Here is a 19937-nt window from a genome sequence, read left to right as displayed (position 1 = left end):
TTAGAGCCGGATCGAGCCGGATGGCCATGCGTTTCATCCGATTTTCGCCGGATCCGGCAATGTGACGCGATCCGGCGTCTGGAAAAAATGGCTACTGTAACGTTTTTTGTCTCCGGCGAAAAAGCCGGACACGCCGGATCCGGCGTATCCGGCTTTTTCATACAATGAAAGCCTATGAGCGCCGCAATGCGCCTGATCCGGCGACGGCCGGATCCGGTTTCTTTGGTCTGAGCATGCTCAGTAGCTCTGCCCACAAGACATATATAAAAGCAAGACAGTGGGACCCTCAGCCACACCCAACATGCCACCCAAGCCAAGAACCAGGAGCAGGAGAAGGCAGCAGACATCTGCAGCAGCACCAGCACCACCCCAAATGGAGCAGCATGCTGAACAACGGGAGGGGAGTCCAGCAGCAGATGAGAGACGGTAATTATCAAATCCCCCATTCCTCCAAACTAGGGCTATGGAATATCAAGATATTCATTGGCCCTTTGTTTCTCTTTATTCAACAGCCGCCCAATAGATGCAGCAGCAGCAGCAATGGCAGCAGCAGAAACAGCCATGGAGTCTGGCCATGAGGAAGACAGCACATCTTCTTCTGGGAGCCCTCCCTCGCATCGTCAGCGTTTGACGGTAAGTTTTTATTTCCAAAATCCATCATCTCTGTAATATATGTCTATTCATTGCCTTTTATTTCAAAACAGGAATCACAAGATGAAGAGGAGCTCCCAGAAGAAGAAGGAAGGGGTGGACAGACACTTGGAGTGGGCTCACAATTTGTAAGTTTTTTGCATCAAACGCAGAAACACAACATCACACTACACACAACACATAGAAAACAATGTTCTGCAGACCACACACAGCAAACAAATGCCTACATCCAAAGACATAATATTTTTTGTTTTCTTCTCTAGTCTTCCCAATCTGGTGCTTGGCCAAGAGGTCGTCGGCGACAGCAACGCGGCGGTCACCAGCGTGTAAGTATAAATATTTTTGCTTTTGTTTTTTTGCACTTTTTATTTCATTTCTTTTGTGGAGGCTAATTATGTTATTTTTGTCTTTTTCTTTAACAGCCTTCACAGCGTGCTCCCGACTCTGACGGTGAGGATGGAGGGATTGATGTGGACCGCCTCATCGATCTTGTCAGAGAAAGGGAGCCACTCTGGAATATGGCTGACCGCCACCACGCTGACCTGATCGTTACCCGACGACTCTGGGAGGAAATCTGTTCGCTCCTTGTGGACCGCTGGGAGGACCTCGAAGCTCGGGCCCAGATTAAAGAGCGTAAGTATATACAGTACCGGTTGCTTGATTTAAACCAGTGTTTCCTGAACTCCAGTCCTCGTGGTCCCCAAGGATCATGTGTTCAGGATTTCTATTTACTTTGGAAATCCTGAAAACATGACCCCTGGGGACCATGAGGACTGGCGTTTGGGAAACACTGATGTTGTATACTAACCACTCCTTTCTCGTTTCAGGGGAGAGAATTGTGAAGCGGTGGCGGTCTGTGAGGGATCGTTTCAAGAAGGAGTTCAATAAAGAGATGCGGACCCCGAGTGGATCTGGAGGACGCAGGAGCAAGTACAAGTACGCACGAGCCCTGTCGTTCCTCCGGGAGACAATGCTCACCAGAAGGTAAATATTACACACCACATGTGACAAAAAAATGTTTAGATGTAACTTTTTTTTTTTTCAGCCAGGGCCATACCATGTCACTATTTTAATTGTTTTTTTCTCTTTATTCCACAGCACGGTGAGCAGCACTCGGGAGCCTGCACGATTGGACCCTTCTGAGGCGATCCCTGAGGAGACCGGCACCGAGGGACACTTCGACCGCCCCGGTACATCTGCACCTTCCCAGCCTTCCCACACATTCGACCCATCTGTCCCATCCACCAGCACAGGAGCATCGTGGCCGCCTACATTACATGAAGCTGCTGGTGAGGAGATCGCTTTCCCTTTACCCCACCCTTCTGCCCCTGCCACCTCTAGTACACCTGCGGGTACTGGGCGGCAGCGGCAGAGGGGTCAGGAAAAGACTTATGCGCCAGAGTTCTTGCATCTGAATGCATCTTTCCAGAACTGTCTAAAAGTCTTGTCAGAGCAAATCTCCGCAGGCTTTCAGCAGATCAACTCCAGCATTCTGGAGGTGACACTTCTGCAAACCATGCATTCAGAAGCAAGATCTTCGCCAAACCACACCTTTTTCAGGTCTGTTGTGGAGCGCATGGCAACACTATCTCCTACCCAGCAGATGCATGTAATGCATTCGTGCCACGGTGCTCTACAGCAGGTTACCTCCCAACCTCCACCTCCCACCACTGTAGTTCCTCCACCTGCACCCCCTCCAGCCACTTTCCATCCTCCCCCTCCTATTACATCTGCACCCCCTCCAGCCACTTTCCATCCTCCCCCTCCTATTACATCTGCACCCCCTCCAGCCACTTTCCATCCTCCCCCTCCTATTACATACCAACAACCTCCCCAGTACCAGCAACCTCCCCAGTACCAGACATCTCCCCACTTCCAGCAACCTGCCCCGTATCAAACTCCTTCCCCGTACCAAACTCCTTCCCTGTACAACTTTCCATCAACATCTGCTCCTACAGTCCCTGCCCAACCCTCCACTCCACCGCCCACCACCTCTTCTGCCTCCCACATGTCCACCCATTCTGTAGCTTTTTCCACACCATCACCTCTAACTGTTCCTTCCCCACCACGATCCCAGTCCTCTCTCCACACTCCCATTGTCGAAGTGTCCCGCAGCCCCTCCAGCAGTATTTCCACCCCACACTACACAGATTTATGATGTGTTTTGTAATAAAAATGCCCAGTTGGTTTCAAACCTTTATTAAAAAAATTTTTTTAACTTTAAAAAACAGTTTACAAAAAAAAAATATTTTAAATAAAAGTTAAATTATTGTTTACACTGGTTGTCTGTCATTTCTTTCTGCAGCGAAATATGTTTAAAAAAAAAGGTTAAATACAGGGTATTTAAAAGGTAAAAAGGTATTCAAAACCAGGTATATAACTGTGGGTAAATTTTAGCTTTTTGCCACAGTTGTGTTCCTGGTTGTGTTTGAAGCAAAGTATTTCACCTAAAAAGTTGTGTTTATTGTTGGTGATTTCCTAACAATGTACACAACTTTTGTTAAAAGGTGAAATACTTTGCATAAAACACAACCAGGTACACACCTGTGGCCTAAAGCTAAAAATAGAGACCATGACAAGATAGCCAACTTTGGTACTGTTGGTACACAAGTTTGGTTAGGGCACAAATCTTTCACACTCTGTCATCCTGCCAGTGTACTCTGCCTTGAGGTGACAAAGTATAGTGCAAAATTGTCCCTCATTACTGAAACCGTCACAGAACTTCTAGTGGTAATGTCATGGTAATCTTGCAAGGTGGTTTCTTCAGAGGTGTCCTCAATGGAAATGGGTTCCTTGCAGCTAACAAAATTGTGGAGTACCACGCAAGCTTTGATCACCTCGTCCACAGTTTCTGTCTTGAGGTTGATCGCAGTCAATAGGACCCGCCATTTGGCTGTCAGAATACCAAAGGTACATTCAACCATTCTTCTTGCTCTTGTGAGGCGGTAATTAAAAATGCGTTTTGGTCTTGTCAATCCTCTGCTAGAGTACGGTTTCAAAAGGTGTTCTGACAGCTGGAAGGCTTCATCCCCTACACAGACAAATGGCATAGGTGGACCAGATGTTTGCAGCAGCGGTCTAGGTGGTGGGAACTGGAAGGTGTTTCCATACAGTTTACGCCCCATGGCAGACAGTTTGAGAACTTGAGAGTCATTGGAGCGGCCATAGGCCCCAATATCAACAGCAATAAATTTGTATTCCGCGTCAGCGATGGCCATGAGGACAATTGAAAAATATTTCTTGTAATTGAAATATTCCGATCCCGATCCGGCTGGCTTTACAATGCGGATATGTTTCCCGTCCACAGCGCCCAAGCAGTTAGGAAACTGACATATCTGTTGAAACTTGTCAGCAATTTCAATCCACCTCTCTGTTGTGGGCTCTGGTAAAAACTCTTCAGCTAAGGAGTCCCACAGTGCACGGCATGTGTACTTCACTATTCCTGATATGGTGGAAATCCCGAGTCTGTACTGGAAATGCAGTGACGAAAGGGATTCTCCAGTTGCAAGAAATCTGTGGGGAATAAAAAAACAATCAATTAGTTTAAAATCACAGCATTACATACCAAAACTCAGCTATAACACTTGGAGATACAAACTACCACCAACAAGATTGCAGTGAAAGTGTGCTCTGATGCGATCACATCCAATAAATGTGGCTTACCTTAAAGTCACCATCAGACGCTCTGCGGGTGAAACAGAGAAGCGGCAATAGGTGTCCGCTTTTCTTATGAGGTGTGCAATGCGCTCCACCAAGTAATCAAAATTCTCCATTTTCATCCGCACATATCCAAAAAATTTATCCGGGTTTCGTCGAAGGTCCATGCAGAGTGTAGAATAGACCCCACGCGTCATTCTCTTGGCTGTGATGGGGTGGATCCACAAACGTCGTCTACGATGCCTGATGCGCTGCTGTCTCGCTCTCTCCTTCTCCAGAACAATCACCCTCAAACGATTCGCCTCCGCTATAAAATCCGCCAAATTCTTCAAAATATTTCCAATCACAACATCCATCTTCGCCAGTAACTTGCTCTTCTCTCCAACCTGCACTTTCTCTTCGACAACCTGTCAAAGAAGGGCTGTAGGAACACTCTATATATAGTTTTCCAGTAGCCAATCCCGTTCGGAAGGCCACAAGGGTCAATTTTAAAAACCGGATCCGGCGTAATCCGTCGAAAAACGGATAGAAAAACGGATGAACCGGATGAGACGGATCCGGTTTTGTCTGTCAAGAACAAGACGGATCCGGCAGAAAACTGGATCCGGAACATCAGGTTTTACAAAACATTTGCCGGATCCGGCGTTCCGGCACGACGCCGGATCGCGCCTGACGCCGAAAACCTGATGTGTGAAAGTAGCCTAAAACTATGCTCGCTATAAAAGAAAATAAATATTCAATGCACCACAGGGCCATCGTCCCTCCCACCTCTCAGCATCAGCTTCAGTGCATAGAGGAGGGTGTGGGGAGCAGTGAATATTCATTTTCTTTAATAGCGGGGACAGTTATAGCCCCAGCAGCCACCTGTGACCCGGTCCTCAGTCGCTGCTCTCCCATCCACAGGGGAGATATAGATTTTTATATATTATATATAGATAATTTTTTATTACATTTGGATTATAAGATGCACCTCTCACTTTCCTCCAAAATTTTGGAGGAAAAAAAAGTGCATCTTGTAGTCTGAGAAATACCGTAAATACTTTAGGGGTTTTTTTGTACAAAATTACCTATGGCTTAAGTCCAGTCCTAATCTAGCCCATTAAATCTGGCAGCACAAGGGCCGTCTGAGTAAAGCCTATGGCACAGGAAAACAGATTACAGCCCAGTGTTGTCCATGAAAAAAAAACACATTTTTGCTCTTAGTTGGCAAAATGCTGCAAAATATGTGCTCTAAAAGTTCTTGCCATTGTAAGCCATAGTAAGCAAAACATGTTTCCCTTAAAAAGTTTACCCTAGCAAACAAGCAAAAATAATAAATGAAAAAATACATTACAAATGAATTGAGAAGTAATTGCAATAGTCGTCAATTTATAATAATGTATCTTTTCATTTATTCATTTTCGTAGCTTCATTATATGCGTTCTTCAGGAAATAAACTCAAAGACGACAGGAAAATAATCCTTACCACATGCTTTATTATATTCCCATACTGAGCAAACTGTAGTAAGATGTAGGAAGAGGAGGTTTGAGGGAACCTAAAAATTAAGAATATAAGCAGAAGATGCAATGAAAAGAAAAAAAAAAAACAAAAAAAAACATTCAAGCTTTCTGCAGATGGCCACGATAATGTATGATGGCTTCCTACAAGAGTCATAATACAGTCTGTACACGCTTCTGTTGCATCTATCAACTTCATTACTACAGTGTACTGAAACTTGTAGTGATGGACAATAGATGGCATCCTTAGCTTCCCCAAACATATCTCACACGCATTATTCTTTAGTCCTATAAGTTGGGAGGAAACAAATACAACATAGCTCACCCATATACCGTAACCCACGTATCATCCAGGTGGTCATTGGAGGTCAAAGCATCACCTTGTGTGTGAAATGGATCAAGCTGAGCAGGTGATAAGGCTTTTCTGCTCTGCATCATGGTCGATGGACTGAAAGCTCTTGAATCTGTTTACATAAAAAGATTAATTTACGAATTAATTATAAAACCAGACTAAAATAGGGATTTTTGTGTACTCACCGTAAAATCCTTTTCACTGAGCCAATCATTGGGGGACACAGAGACCGTGGGTGTTATGCTGCTGCCACTAGGAGGACACTAAGTAAACCAGAAAAAAAGTTAGCTCCTCCCCTGCAGTATATACTCTCGCTGGCTGGGATTTCTCCAGTTCGGTGAAAAAAGCAGTAGGTGCATAAACAGTCAACAATAACCATAACTAAGTCAAAGCCTAAGGCCATGTGCACACTATGCAGATTTCCAGCGGATTCGCAGCGGATTTTACCGCGCAGAAACTCTGCATATCCGCATTGTGATGTACAGTAGCATGTTAATCAAAAGAAGGGGGGGGATGGGAAGAAAAAAAAAAAAAAAAAAAAAAATCATCGCTGTGCAGACGCTGCGGATTTTTCCGCACGGTTTTCTTGTGGTTCAAAATATGCAGCATGTCACTTCTTTTCTGCGGTTTTCCACCTGCTCCATTCTCCAAAACCGCAGGGGGAAATCCGCAGGAAAAGTGCAGGTCATTTGACCTGCAGATTTCTTCAATTCTGCGCGGAAAAATCTGCAGGTCAAAAAAGTACGTGTGCACTTAGCCTAAGAATGCTACAGTGAGCCAATAGTCTAAACAAGGTGGGTGCTGTGTCCCCCAATGATTGGCTAGGAAAAAAGGATTTTACGGTGAGTACACAAGAATCCCTATTTCTCCTACGCCTCATTGGGGGACACAGACCGTGGGACATCCTAAAGCAGTCCCTGGGTGGGAAGCATACATCTGCTAATACCCCATGTACCACTGAGGTACTGTCGATTGGCGGCTGCGTCTGCCGAGAGCTGCATCCGTAAAGGCCTGAGAATGAATTAGGTAATGTTTGTAAAGGTATGCAGGCTGGACTAAGTCGCAGCCTTGTGGAAAGGCCTGAGAATGAATTTGGTAATGTTTTGTAAAAAGTATGCAGACTGGACCAAGTCGCAGCCTTGCAGACCTGTTCTGTCGAGGCCTGGTGCCAAATGGCCGAAGAGGCGCCCTCTGACCAGGTAGAGTGCGCCTTAATCCCCGCTGGGACAGACACGTTCCTGACACAGAAGGATTCATGAATCGCCAAGCGAATCCACTTGGCTAGCGTGCTTTTGACGCAGCTAGACCCTTCCTATGCCCCTCTGAAAGCATGCACAGGGCATATGACTTATGGAAGGAAGCTGTCCGCGAGATATACAGTCTCAGCGCCCTAACCACATCCAGGGTGTGGAGGGTCTTCTGAATGCGATGGACTGACGCCGGACAAAAAGGAAGGCAAAACAATTTCCTCGTCGAGATGGAAAGAGGAGACGACCTTGGACAGGAAGGACGGCGACGTCCTGAGAACTACCTTTTCCTGATGAAAATTCAGGAACGGAGAACGACAGGAGAGGGCTGCCAATTCCTAAACTTGTCTGACTGACCCACTTGCCAGTAGAAAACCACCTTCCAAGAGAGGACGGACAGTGACGCGTCCTGCAGTGGTTCGAAAGGAGCCTCCTGTAAGGCCCCAAGAACCAGGTTAAGGTCCCATGATCCCAATGGCCTTCTATAAAGAGGCGCCACATGGGAAACACCTAGAATGAACGTCTTGACCTGAAGTCTGGTGGCAATTATGCGTTGGAAAAGTACTGACAAGGTCAAAATTTGGCCCTTGAGCAAGGTAAGCGCGAGGTTTGATTTAAGGATTGAAGGAATTCCAACATGGCCGGAATAAAAAAAACACCAGAGGTGATCGACCATGATCCTTGCACCACGAAAAGGTTTTCCAGGTGCGGTGACAGATGCGCAAGGACACAGGCTTGCTAGCACTAATCATGGCGGAAATCACGTCATAAGAGAACTGAGCCTGTGGTAAAAACCAGGATTCAACGGCTACGCCGTCAAAGACAGTACCCCAGAAGTCTGGTGGAAACTCGGGCCCTGCGAAAGGAGATCCATGCGATCTGGAAGTCGCCAGGAGACGTCGGCGACCAGTTGTATTGGTTCTGCATACCATGCTCGGCGTGGCCAATTTGTCGCGACTAGGATCACTGGTACCGAGGAACCTTGTTGTTTAGTTTAAGGCCATGAGATCCACATCCGGAGTTCCCCAACAAAGACAAATCTGCTGAAAGACTTCCGGATGAAGAGGCCATTCACCCGAGGCGATGCCTTGGCGACTGAGAAAATCTGCAGTCCAATTTTCTACTCAGCCCAATGGAGGATGTGACTCACTTCGTGCATGGCCATCCTGCTACGGATACCTCCCTGGTGGTGGATATACGCTACAGCCGTGGCGTAGTTGGATTGGATCCTGATGGGGTGATCTGCGAGGAGATGGTGGAAACTCCGTAGAGCTAATCTGATTGCTCGTATTTCCAAATTGTTGATGGGGAAACGTGACTTTCGGGTCGACCAGCAACCCTTGTGCCGTGTGGTGACGAGAGACCGCACCCCAATCGAGAAGATTTGCGTCGGTGGTTACTACCAACCATTTTACTGGGAGAAAAGACTTCCCTTGATTCAGGGAGGACCTTAGTGCCCACCACCTGAGGGCTTGCCTGACCCGCAGGGAGAGAAGGATCCGACGATCCAGGGAGAACAGGTTCTTGTTCCAAGCTAACAGCAACGCACGTTGTAAGGAACGGAGATGGAACTGTGCAAATGGAACTGCTTCCATCGCGGCCACCATCTTTCCAAGAACTCCCATGCTGAAATGAATAGTGTGAGAAACCTGTGGTTAAAGAGTCCGCGAGGGAGAATGACCAACTCGCAGGAAGTGTCCAAGATCATTCCCAAGAAGGACATCTGCTGAGCCGGTTTTGGGAAAGACTTTCCGAAATTTATGTTCCAGCCCAGGCAAGAAAGTGTATTACTGTTATATCCTCGGATTCCTCGCAGGCTGGAAGGGATGGGCCCTTGATGAGCAGGTCGTCCAGATACGGTAACACCGCCACTCTCCGCGAGTAGAGAATGGCCATGACAGCCGCCACGACCTTAGTAAAAACCCTGGGGGCGTTGGCGAGTCCAACAACAAACTGGAAGTGTTGCTCGTGAATTGCAAAAATGCAGGAACTGCTGGAGACAGGCAGATCCGGAATGTGAAAGTAAGCGTCCTTGATGTCAATGGATGCTAGGAACTTTTCCTTTTTCCATGGAAGTGACAACTGACCGGAGGGATTTAATTCGGAGTCGCCGTACTTTGACAAACTGATTTAACAGTTTGGAATCCAGAATGAGTCGGATGGTCCCGTCTCTTTTTGGGAACCACAAAAAAAGGTTTGAATAAAAACCCATGAACCTCTTGTGATGAGGGCCCAGAATGATGACTCCATCCCTTAATCAAAGCCCGAACAGTCCGAAGGAAGGCTCTTGTCTTTTCCTTGGGGGATAGAAAAGGAAAAACCGAGTTGGGGGGGAGAAAATGCTATCTTGTATCCGGAGGACACCAGCTACCTGACCCACTTGTCGTGGGCAACTGTGAGGCAAGTGTGGCTGAAGGAAAGTAGGCGGCCACCAACTTTGACGGTGTCTGCCGGAAACCGCAACAAGAAATTGGGTAGATCTGTGAGATCTGGCTACCTTAGATCCAGAAGCCCTAGACCTGGGTTTCCAAGAGCGGTTAGGTCTGTATGAGACCTTGGAGCCTTTGTCTCCTCGCGGGGACCGACCTGATCTGGAAGAGAAGGTAGTTGAGGACCAATCGGAATTGTGGCGAGAAGATTGAAGACACGTCGGCTGTTGGTTGTGAAACGGCCGAACAGCCCTTGTGTTGAGGAAGGAATTTACTTTTTCCTTCCGGTAGTATCAGAAAAGAGCTAGTCCAGTTTCTCTCCAAAGGGATGACCCGTTTGAAAGGGGAGAGAAGACAATGCTCTTTCAGATGCGGCATCCTCCCGCAGAGCCATAGGGCTCGTGCAATGGAGGTCGCGTTAACGGCAGTTTGAGCCGCGCAGTTGGCGGCATCACCAAAAGCGTCTACTACAAAGTCCGCTGCGAGAATTATCTACCTGGCGACAGTGGTTGCCTCCGGAGGAAGGATGGTGCCCTGGAGGGAAGCAATTAAGGCTTCTGCCCAAGCGGCCATTGCCTTAAAGACCCAGATTACCGCGAAAGAAGGCAAGATAGTCAATTTGAAGATCGGAGGAGTTTCTGACTGAGGAATCCTAAGAAACAGATAGTGTTTTAGAAGCAAGACACGATACAGGAGGGTCCACCAGAGGGGACTGTAACCAATCCTTCATTAGGTCTGTATCAATAGGGTATTTAGCCTGAGTAGACTGTTGCCCTGAGAACCATTTATGTAGCCGGTCCCTATGTTTCTGGACGGCTGGTAAACAACCTACGCACACGGTTGGTTTTCTTAAATGAGATAGCATGTGCTGGAGCGGGAATATCTTCCTCATCCAACTTCAGAATCCTGTTGACTGATCCTATAAGAGAATCAAGCGACTCCTCATCAGATGTGGGATTCTGAGGGGCTGACGAGTCAGATTCGAATTCAGAGTCGTGCTCGCTGTGAACCTCTGAAAAAGGCGAGCGAGACACAGAAGGCGCCGATGCAGAGGCGCGAACGTGACGGAGACGCATCATGGGTCAGCCTTCTAGAGACCTGACCATCCCTTGAACGAGGATGGCCCCAGCTGGTGGTTCTGACTTAAAGAGTCCTCCCGGAGGAAGAATATAGCCTGGGTCAGAGACTTCACCGACCATAATAGGGATGCGGCCCCCTCAGGGGTACTAAGCGCAGGAGGCCCGTCAGCAGCGCGGCGAGGGGCGTTGGAGCGCAGGTCGGCGCAGGCCGGGTCACAGTCTGTGTATAATGGATTAGTCTGTCCACTGGGTAATGCAGACTTGTAAATGGTACACACGGTATAAAAACGGTGTGCTTATTAACCGCCCATTTAGCCTCCAGAGATTGAGGCATAGCGCTCCTGAAAGGGTTAACGGCAGAGTCTGTCTGCATCTGCAGGGAATGTGCCGGGAAGGGGTTAAGCTTTAATCTGAGGGCAGATGCAGCTTACCCGGTCCTGTTTGTGTCCCCCGGGAGGAATAGCGGTGGTCCTGTGGTGTCACCTGGTATCCGGCTGTCCAGAGCAGGCCTAGCGCTCCTGAAGGGGTTAACGGCCGCTGATGGAAAAGGACATGGCCTCCGAGATCAGAATTGCGCGTCTTGTAAGAGGTGAGAGGCGCCAAGAGGAGGGGCGGCGACATTAGTGAAATTACGGCCTAGTAGGCCGGAAAAGCCGGGGGCTAAATTTCTGGCCTACCCAAGCGCCGACAGCTGGGGGGCCGATGCACCGCCGCTGACGCCAAGTCAGCGCTTCTCCCGGGGGCAAGGACCCAACCCCATACCTCCACTCCTGTGTTCAGCGCGCAGAGCTGGAGTTCTTAAAGGGGTACTACTCAAATCGATCCAGACTGTAGAAGGGGGGATGGAGAGCTGCGGGGCTGATTCAGGGCATTGGAAAGCGCTGCTCAAGTCCTTCTCCGTGCACTCCTGTGCTACGTTCCTTTTGCGCTAGCCCTCGTATCCGTGGAGTACCGACCGTAAGGGAACCATTGTCAGAGGAATCAGCCCCATTCGTCGCAGGAAAGTATACGTGAAGGGTTACTCCATGTGCTTGCCTGTTGTTGGTTCGGGGGAGAGCGGGCCGTAGAAAGGAACAGTCGCCCCCGTCACTCCGTTAATTAAAAAATAAAAATTTACAGAAAATTCAAAAATAAAATAAAAATGGTGGGGTCTGAAACCAGACACAAGTGCCTCCTACAGACACTAAGCATGAACTGGAGAAATCCCAGCCAGCGAGAGGGTAGGGGAGGAGTTAACTTTTTTTCTGGTTTACTTAGTGTCCTCCTAGTGGCAGCAGCATACCACCCACGGTCTCTGTGTCCCCCAATGAGGCGTAGGAGAAATAGATAATAAATGAATATAAATACCACCCTTTCTTCAAGCGTATCTAGAAGAATTTGTTGTTTTGAAGACAAAGTCAGGGATTTTATAAGTGTATAAGAAACCAATTATACCCAACAGGTGATAATGATCATCGTTGGTCCAAGTAGGTAATTACTGGAGGAAATGTCTGTGCAGAAGACTGAAACCTGGGTGATAAACAGCCAAACTCTACAAGTATGTAGATAAAAACTGGAACAACAATAAGCAATAGAGTCTGGTGTTGTTTGGTTAGTGGGACCTCTTGCTTAATGGTGTTGCAGATTCTGGGACACAATTTGTGTGTGGGGTGCCAGGGTGTGGGAAAACAACAGCCCCTTGCCCATGACTTGCGCCCTGTGTACCTTACATGTAAACTCAAGGACCATGTGACATTTAGTGAAAGGAAGTTCACCTGTGTGCAAACTTAGAATATTTAGTGCTGATGCATCACACACAAATCGGATTACACATATATTTACATACAGGTTGGAATGTAACAAAATAGGTAAAAAGCCATGGGGTGAATACATTCCCAAGTCACTGTACATAGTGGAGGAGATCTAAATAAATGCTGAATATACAATTCCCTAATAGACCAGCAATGGTTCAGAAACGTGGAGCTTCATTAATCCAGTATAAATACTCTGTACACAAAACACTTATCGCTTGTGTATTGGACAGTATTTTACTTACAGCCATATGGAGTTGATGGGCTTGATGGACTGTCCGCATTAAAATTTGTCTGCAATTTAAAACAAATGTAAAACATTAATAGACATGCCAACATGTAATCAATAGCTACTGCAGCATAACAGATGTCATCTCAGACTTGTTCCAGAAGCACCCGAAGCCGATGCTGCAGGCTGGAGATTACATTCTCGGGTCTCAGAGGCATCAATGAGATTGGAGGGGGATGTGTTTGTGGTATGGGCACTGCAATTATTCACTAAAGCAGCTCCATCTATAAGATTGCAAGCAAGTCATTTGCAGGGATAAAATGTCTTATTTTACTTACAATAAAGAGCAAACCAGCAACCCAGGAGTTTATTAAAGGGAATCGGTCACCTTTTTTTGGCCTTTCAGCTGCCGGCATAGACATCGGGGGCTTATCTACAGTATTCTGTAATGCTGTAGATAAGCCTCCGATGTAACCTGAAAGAGAAGAAAAACACGTTATATTATACTCACGGAGGTGGGCGGTCCAGTCCGATGGGTATCGCCATCCCGTCCGGCGCCTCCCTTCATGCGACGACGTCCTCTTCTCCCATCCTGAAATGGCTCCGGCGCATTGCTCTGCCCTGTTCAGGGCAGAGCAGAATTCTGCAGTGCGCAGTCGCCAGACCTCCCCCGACGCCTGCGCACTACAGGACTCTGCTCTGCCCTCAACAGGGCAGAGCAGTGCGCTTGCGCCGGAGCCATTACAGGACGGGAGAAGAGGACGTCATCGCATGAAGAAGGGAGGCGCCGGACGGGATGGCGACACCCATCGGACCGGACCGCCCACCTCCTGAGTATAATATAACGTGTTTTTCTTCTCTTTCAGGTTACATCGGAGCCTATGCAGCCAGTTATTCCATCAAAGAACTTTTGCGATAACTGTCCTATTATAGGTCCCATTAAAGAAAGGTAGCTACATATTAAAGATTTGTAATTGCTAAACCCTTACTCCAATAAAGATGTGAATATCCTCAATTTAAAGCTGAGAGTCTGCCCTTTAAGCCCATATTATATAATTATCTTGAATATGGTTTTTTTAATAGCTAAAATGCCCAAACTTGTCTCACTATCCAAATATTTCTGGACCTAACTGCATTACTATTCACCAAGCAGCAAATAATGAAACTCCCTAATAAGTAACAAAATATAACAGTGAGCGAATGGGGGGGGGGTAAACCAACTACATAGGTTATAGGAATGTGATTATGGTCTGAAAAGTGATCAAACTAAACACAGTTGAATAAAAGACAATACTTTACCAGCCTTCTGGAACTTAAAGGGGTAGTGTTAAGACCTGGAAGTAAAACGTCATCGTATATGCTTCCAACAGGGGGCGCACCACTCTTCTCTTTATGAGAAGGGACCACTGGCTGAGGAGGAGAACCACCTAAAGTTGCATGAAAAAAGTGTTGTTAGCTAAGAGTAAGAGTTTGCTCCCTATGGGTCCCACATATGAGTCTCCCTGCACAGCAGCGCTCCCGGCACCGGATGTGATGGCTGTATAGTCTTGTTGACTAGAATAGCGCTGTGCTGCACTTTTCAACACACTTTCCTTCCGTAGATCAGTAGGGATCCAATAACCTGAGCTACCAAAAGTTACTGGTGCTCATTTAGAACACTTTGTGTAATAAATGTATTCTGCCGATATACTGATAAGATGGCTCATTAGCTGAAGTAAAAAGGCACAATTTGGGGGTACACAAACAATTCTGGCACTGTTTTATGATTTTTTTTAAGTCAGTAACTGTGGTTGCAGTGATCCTAAATGTTTTTTTCCCCTACAGGGCTTTTCCCCAAGAACAAAGTTCATTTTAATTAATAGACCTTGGAATAATAATTTTCATAATTTGATTAATTTAAAAAATAATGTTCCTGTGTTGAGATAATCTTATAAATGTGCCCCTGCTGTGTACTGTGTAATGGCCGTGTCTGACTGTGCAGGAACATGGTCTGATCACACCACAGCTACTGAGCAGGGGAGGAAGCAAAAGAGTATACATTACAGCAGGGGATCACAGCTGATTCTTACTTTTGGGTAAAACATTGCTTCTAAACAGTGAAATGTTTTGCCTTACAAAAAAAAAAAAAAAAAGTCATCCCATGATGTCCTGTCTGTATACTCTTGCTTCCATCCCTGCCCATGAGCTGTGATGCGAACAGACCATGTTCCTGCACACAGACTTTGATGGAATGGTCTGCGGGCGTCATGTCGCGTTTGAAGAGCCCCTGATGTGCCTAAAGAGTAAAAAAAAACACAAAAAAAAAAAAAAAAACACACGTGATCCCATTTTGAAAACTACACCCCTCAAGAAATTCATCTGGGGGTGTAGTGAGTATTTTGAACCCATAGATGCCTCACAAAATTTTATAACATTGAGACGTGGAAATTTTACATTTTAGTGTTAAAAATGTAGTTTTTGTATTTGCTGCAAATGTAAGGCACACGAGGGCTAATAGGTGACACTAGACCCCACAATTTCTTGCGCAATTTCTCCCGAATGCAGCACTGCCCAATTTGTTGTCAGAAATTACTGTTAGGCAGCACGTTAGGGCTGAGAAGGCAGGAGTGCTAAAGGTATGTGCGCACATTGCGGATTTTTCCGCGAGGATTTTGCTAAATCTGCAGGTAAAATGACCTGCGTTTTACCAGTGGATTTTCTGCAGTTTTGGTGTGGATTTCCCCTGCGTTTTTACACCTGCGGATTCCTATTACGGAAGAGGTGTAAAAACGCTGCGGAATCCACACAAAGAATTGACATGCTGCGGAAATGAACCCGCAGAGTTTCCACGCTGATTTTTCTGCGGCATGTGCACAGCGTTTATTTTACATTGAATTTAATGGTACTGTACACCGCAGCAGAATCTGCAACGTGTGAACAGACCCTAAATGGGTATTGGAGCACAGATTTTGCCAGAATAGTTTGCGGGCTCCATTTGTGGAGCTCCAATGGTGCTAGAATAGTAGAAAACCCCCCAAAATGACCCCATTGTGGAAACTGCACCTCTCAATGAATTACTCTATTCTACGGCTGAAATGACTATTTTGTAATATCCACACCAGGCTTTTTTTTTTTCAGAGTTGCAAGTCTGCCAGTCTAGTACCCATACATTGTGTCCTCATACAGTGTAACGACCCCATACATTGTGCCCAGCTTGTGTTTCTGGTGGTCGCTTACTGTGGCATAGAGGAGCTCAGGAGGAGGGGACATTTGGATTTGGAAGTGCAGAATTCACTGGATTTTATTTGAGGGGGCGAAAGCCATGTCACTTTTCCAGAGTCTTTGTTTTAGCAGTAATCTGGGAACCCCCTATAGTGCCAGTGACAAGATGCACTTGACTGGGGGCTGGTTTTGTGCCGGATAATTAGGGTTTTCATCGGTAACATTTTGGGGTACATAATATTTTTCTAGCGCTTCCAGAATAAGGCTGGATCACATTCTTGTGCTGTATGCTGAGCACTTATGTCGGGGTTTCTATGTAAATCCAACAAAAAATAGGATTCAGACAAAACTCTGTTTGGCATCTGCTCCGGTGGGCTCCATGTTTTTAGGCGTGCACAGGTCTGTGGTCCCCCACACTTGTGCTCTAAAAAGACGCCTAAAATGAAGGGATACTGCCGGACCACAGACCAGTCCAAAGTGACTCCACCTGCCTCATAAGTGTTTCCGTGCAGGGTTTTGTCTGAATAAAGGTTTTGGGGAATTTACATGGAAACCCTGACATAAGCGATCAGCGGATAAATGTGAGCAGAGCCTTATTCCGAACTTTTGGGATGAACAACTAGACAGCAATAACAAGAATAGTTCTTATTTCTGTGCTGTTTACCGTGCGGTATAAGTGATGAGGGAGATTTATTCTTTGGGTTGGTGCGATTACAGCAATACCAGATTTAAAAAGGTTTTTTTTTAGGTTTTGCTGCTATCACAGTAAAAATGCTTCTTAGTAGGGGGTTTTGTCGCCATATTCTGAGAGCTGTAACTTTTTTGTTTTTTGGTGAACAGACTTAAAGCCTTATTTTTATGAAGGCTTAGTTTTTGCGGGACAAGTTGCATATTTTTTTTGGTAACAGGGCAGAGCAGTGTTCCTGAGCTGGAGCCATGACAGGAAGGGAAGAGTACGGCATCATATGAAGATGGGAGGCGCCAGACCGGACCGCGACACCCATCGACCGGACCGCCCCCTCCGGTGAGTATAATCTAACGTGTTTTTCTTATCTTTCACGTTACATCGGGGGGGGGCTTATCTGCAGCATTATAGAATGCTGTAGATGAGCCCCTGATATCAATGCCGGCAGCTCATACTCCAAAAAAGTTGTGACAGATTCCCTTTAAGGGGTTTAATTCATATCTGTCACGGCATACATTACCTCCCAACAGCGGTGATCGCAACTCCATAAATGACAACGATGGTCGTGGCTGTGGGGTTATGGGAGCAGGAAGATCACCCATTAGAAAGCCAGGTAGAAATTGTGCATTGACACCTGGTTTTGGAGATGTTGGTGAACCCATTGTCATAGATTCTCCACCTGAAAAAAGAAGAAAGTATCAAAATATAAGTGTACGCTGTATTGCAATTCTCATGCAGCAAGATATACACTTTAGCCGCACACAATAATTACAAAGTCAGCAACCAGCATTATATACAAGTTTGGAAGACTGACTTGGTAAGGCTCGTCTTATAGCCCCTTGATTCTGACCAAATGAATGATTTTTCTTTAGTCACTGCCTATTTCTACTAACTGATCAGCCACCCACCTAGTAAGTGCCTGATAGTGGCCAGCCAACTATCAATAAGTCATCAGCAACATGAGATTTGCAACATTATTAATCTGTCTTCCACAATCATATGGGCGAATATGGTAAAAGCTACTCTTATCAGGGCAGGATCAGTCCAACACCATGCAGCTCAGCACAACGTCTGCCACCCACGGGTCTAGGTGGAAACACTCAGCCATCCTAGGCAGAGTTACATGAAGCTAGCCAGTTAGTTTCAGGATTTACTTCTTACTGGCCACAGCATCTAGATGGGAAATGAATAACGAGACGTCGCTGGTTGGTAAATTTGGAACTCCCATAGAAGTGAGGGACGATAGTTGCACAGGAGTAGTCTCCTCTCCATTTACAGCAGCTGCATCGCTGGGCAGTACTGGGGTCAGCAAGTGCAGATGTGTTTCTGTGTAGCTCCCAAGCATGTCAGCCATGCCATAAAGGTCTAAGTTGTTAACACCCCTGGCCCTGAGAAAAGCAGAGTAACATGATGTGATGAAGCATGCACAACATAGTTATCTCCCTGCAAGAAAAAGCCTCACACTCCATCAGAGCCATAAAGAGGTCCAGTACATTATAGGGCGGATGTATATGGAGCAGGCTCAGGAGCTGTGCCTGCTCCATACACGTTGGCTGCTGGCTGTGCTATACAGATGGCTCCAGTTGCAGCCTGACATGCCGTTGTCAATCACCATGAAAAGAATGAAAAGGCTGAAAATGGTGGAATGTGTCCGTACCCCATCGTTCCCTGCAAAACGACTGTGAGGCGAGGACTTCTGAAGGCCCCGGTGTCTGTCAGGTTTGTCTATTTCTGAAGCTCTGCTTGTGGCTGGGCTTTCTACGACATAGCTAACGGCACCATTACACTAGAGCAGCGCTGTGGGGGCAAAGAGCGACCCCGGGGTCAGGTCACACTGACTAATGAAATAAGAGCGCTCTGGAGGACACGACCCCGCGGTGACAGCGGCCACCTCTCACCAAGACCGATAGTGACAGTAAAGCCACTCTGTACTCCACAGCTCGGGTCACTGCACAGCCCTGGCCAATGGGGGGCGATAGCGGCAGTGCAAGTACAAAGCAGGCAGCCACGCTCCACTCACCCACAGACTCCAAGAGGAAAGCTGCCATGTCTCCGGGCGGTAGCCGTGCACTGTGCGTCTCCCAGGGGCCGGACACTTCCGCCCAGAGCCCGGCGTCACCGCTCAGCGAATCTCAGGCGCCTGTCACCCTCATGGCGAGGTAGGGGAGCGTCTAGAATGGAGCTGCTCCTGAGAGGGGAAGGAGATGTCACAGGAAGGGGCGGGGCCTCCAGAGCCGTGCACTGTGTGCACAGCTACAGCTGATACCAGGACGGTTGAACTTAAAATGTGTGGGATCCTTCCAGGTCCTGTCAGCAGCCCATACAGTGTGTCTGGGTCACTGCTGAAAACACGAGAGGCTGCAACAGAGACTGGAGAGGAGGAAATGACTGAGGGGCTGCACCATGGAGCCTTGTGAGGAGAGGACTGAGGGCATGTTCCCATGGTCAGTAAATGCTGCTGGTTGGACGCTGCATACATCCGCAGTGAACAGATGGTACAGCATAGTGGATAGGATCCCTTGCCCACTATGCATGCAGCCTCCCTGCGGAGACAGACCTGCGGCACGTCTTTCTAGACCTCAGGCTGTTTGTGTGGCGGAGAAGCTCAGTCTCCGCTGCATAAATTACCCATACACTTTCATTAGAGGCTGTAAAACTGCATTATCTTTCTAGTCACATGCGTATTAAGCACTGATTTAAATAACCGTGTACCTTCTTTTAGTCATAAGTATGCCTACACTGCAGTTCTGCTGTGCACGTGACCACCGGGACAGGGTTATCGCCGATCACTCGCCAAGTTATCACGATCAGCTAAGCTCGAGAACTGTAGTACACATGACCGCCGGGGACCAAGCTATCTCCGGTCATCAGCTTCAAGCTCAGCTGTGTTCTGGATGTCAGACTAAATGGCATAATGCCACCATTTAGCCAAAGGCATCCAGATGTAGCAGAGCTGGACTCGTTGTGGGACAGTATGTATATCTTCTCGGCGGACAGGTAAGAATATTGTTGCTTTTTAATTCTCTTGCAGGAGACAAGGGAGTCGGTGGAATAGGCGATGCAGTAAGTATGGTTTAATTAAGATCTATTAAAGGAGTCTGTGTTATTATTTCAATTAAA

The 19937-nt window shown here is 46.9% G+C and overlaps 1 protein-coding gene across 1 annotated transcript in view; it reads right to left on the bottom strand.

Annotated features, from left to right (window-relative positions):
• Window positions 1-19071, bottom strand: part of LOC141084249 (nucleoporin NUP35-like) — a 32220-nt gene extending 13149 nt beyond the window's left edge. The window contains exons 1-6 of the mRNA XM_073568830.1: window positions 18838-19071; window positions 17338-17496; window positions 14231-14358; window positions 12948-12996; window positions 6131-6269; window positions 5774-5843 (exon numbers count right to left, since the gene is read on the bottom strand). Of these exons, the coding sequence (XP_073424931.1) occupies window positions 5774-5843; window positions 6131-6269; window positions 12948-12996; window positions 14231-14358; window positions 17338-17496; window positions 18838-18865 (573 nt within the window). The 5' untranslated portion in view covers window positions 18866-19071. The remainder of the gene's footprint in view (window positions 1-5773; window positions 5844-6130; window positions 6270-12947; window positions 12997-14230; window positions 14359-17337; window positions 17497-18837) is intronic.
• Between the last annotated feature and the right edge of the window lie 866 nt (window positions 19072-19937).

Source organism: Dendrobates tinctorius, unplaced genomic scaffold (genome assembly GCF_039654945.1).
Source record: "Dendrobates tinctorius isolate UK_male_01 unplaced genomic scaffold, ASM3965494v1 ptg000022l, whole genome shotgun sequence".
NCBI lineage: Eukaryota > Metazoa > Chordata > Amphibia > Anura > Dendrobatidae > Dendrobates > Dendrobates tinctorius.
Note: the sequence above shows the minus strand (reverse complement) of the source record. Positions and strands in the feature narration are given on the sequence as shown.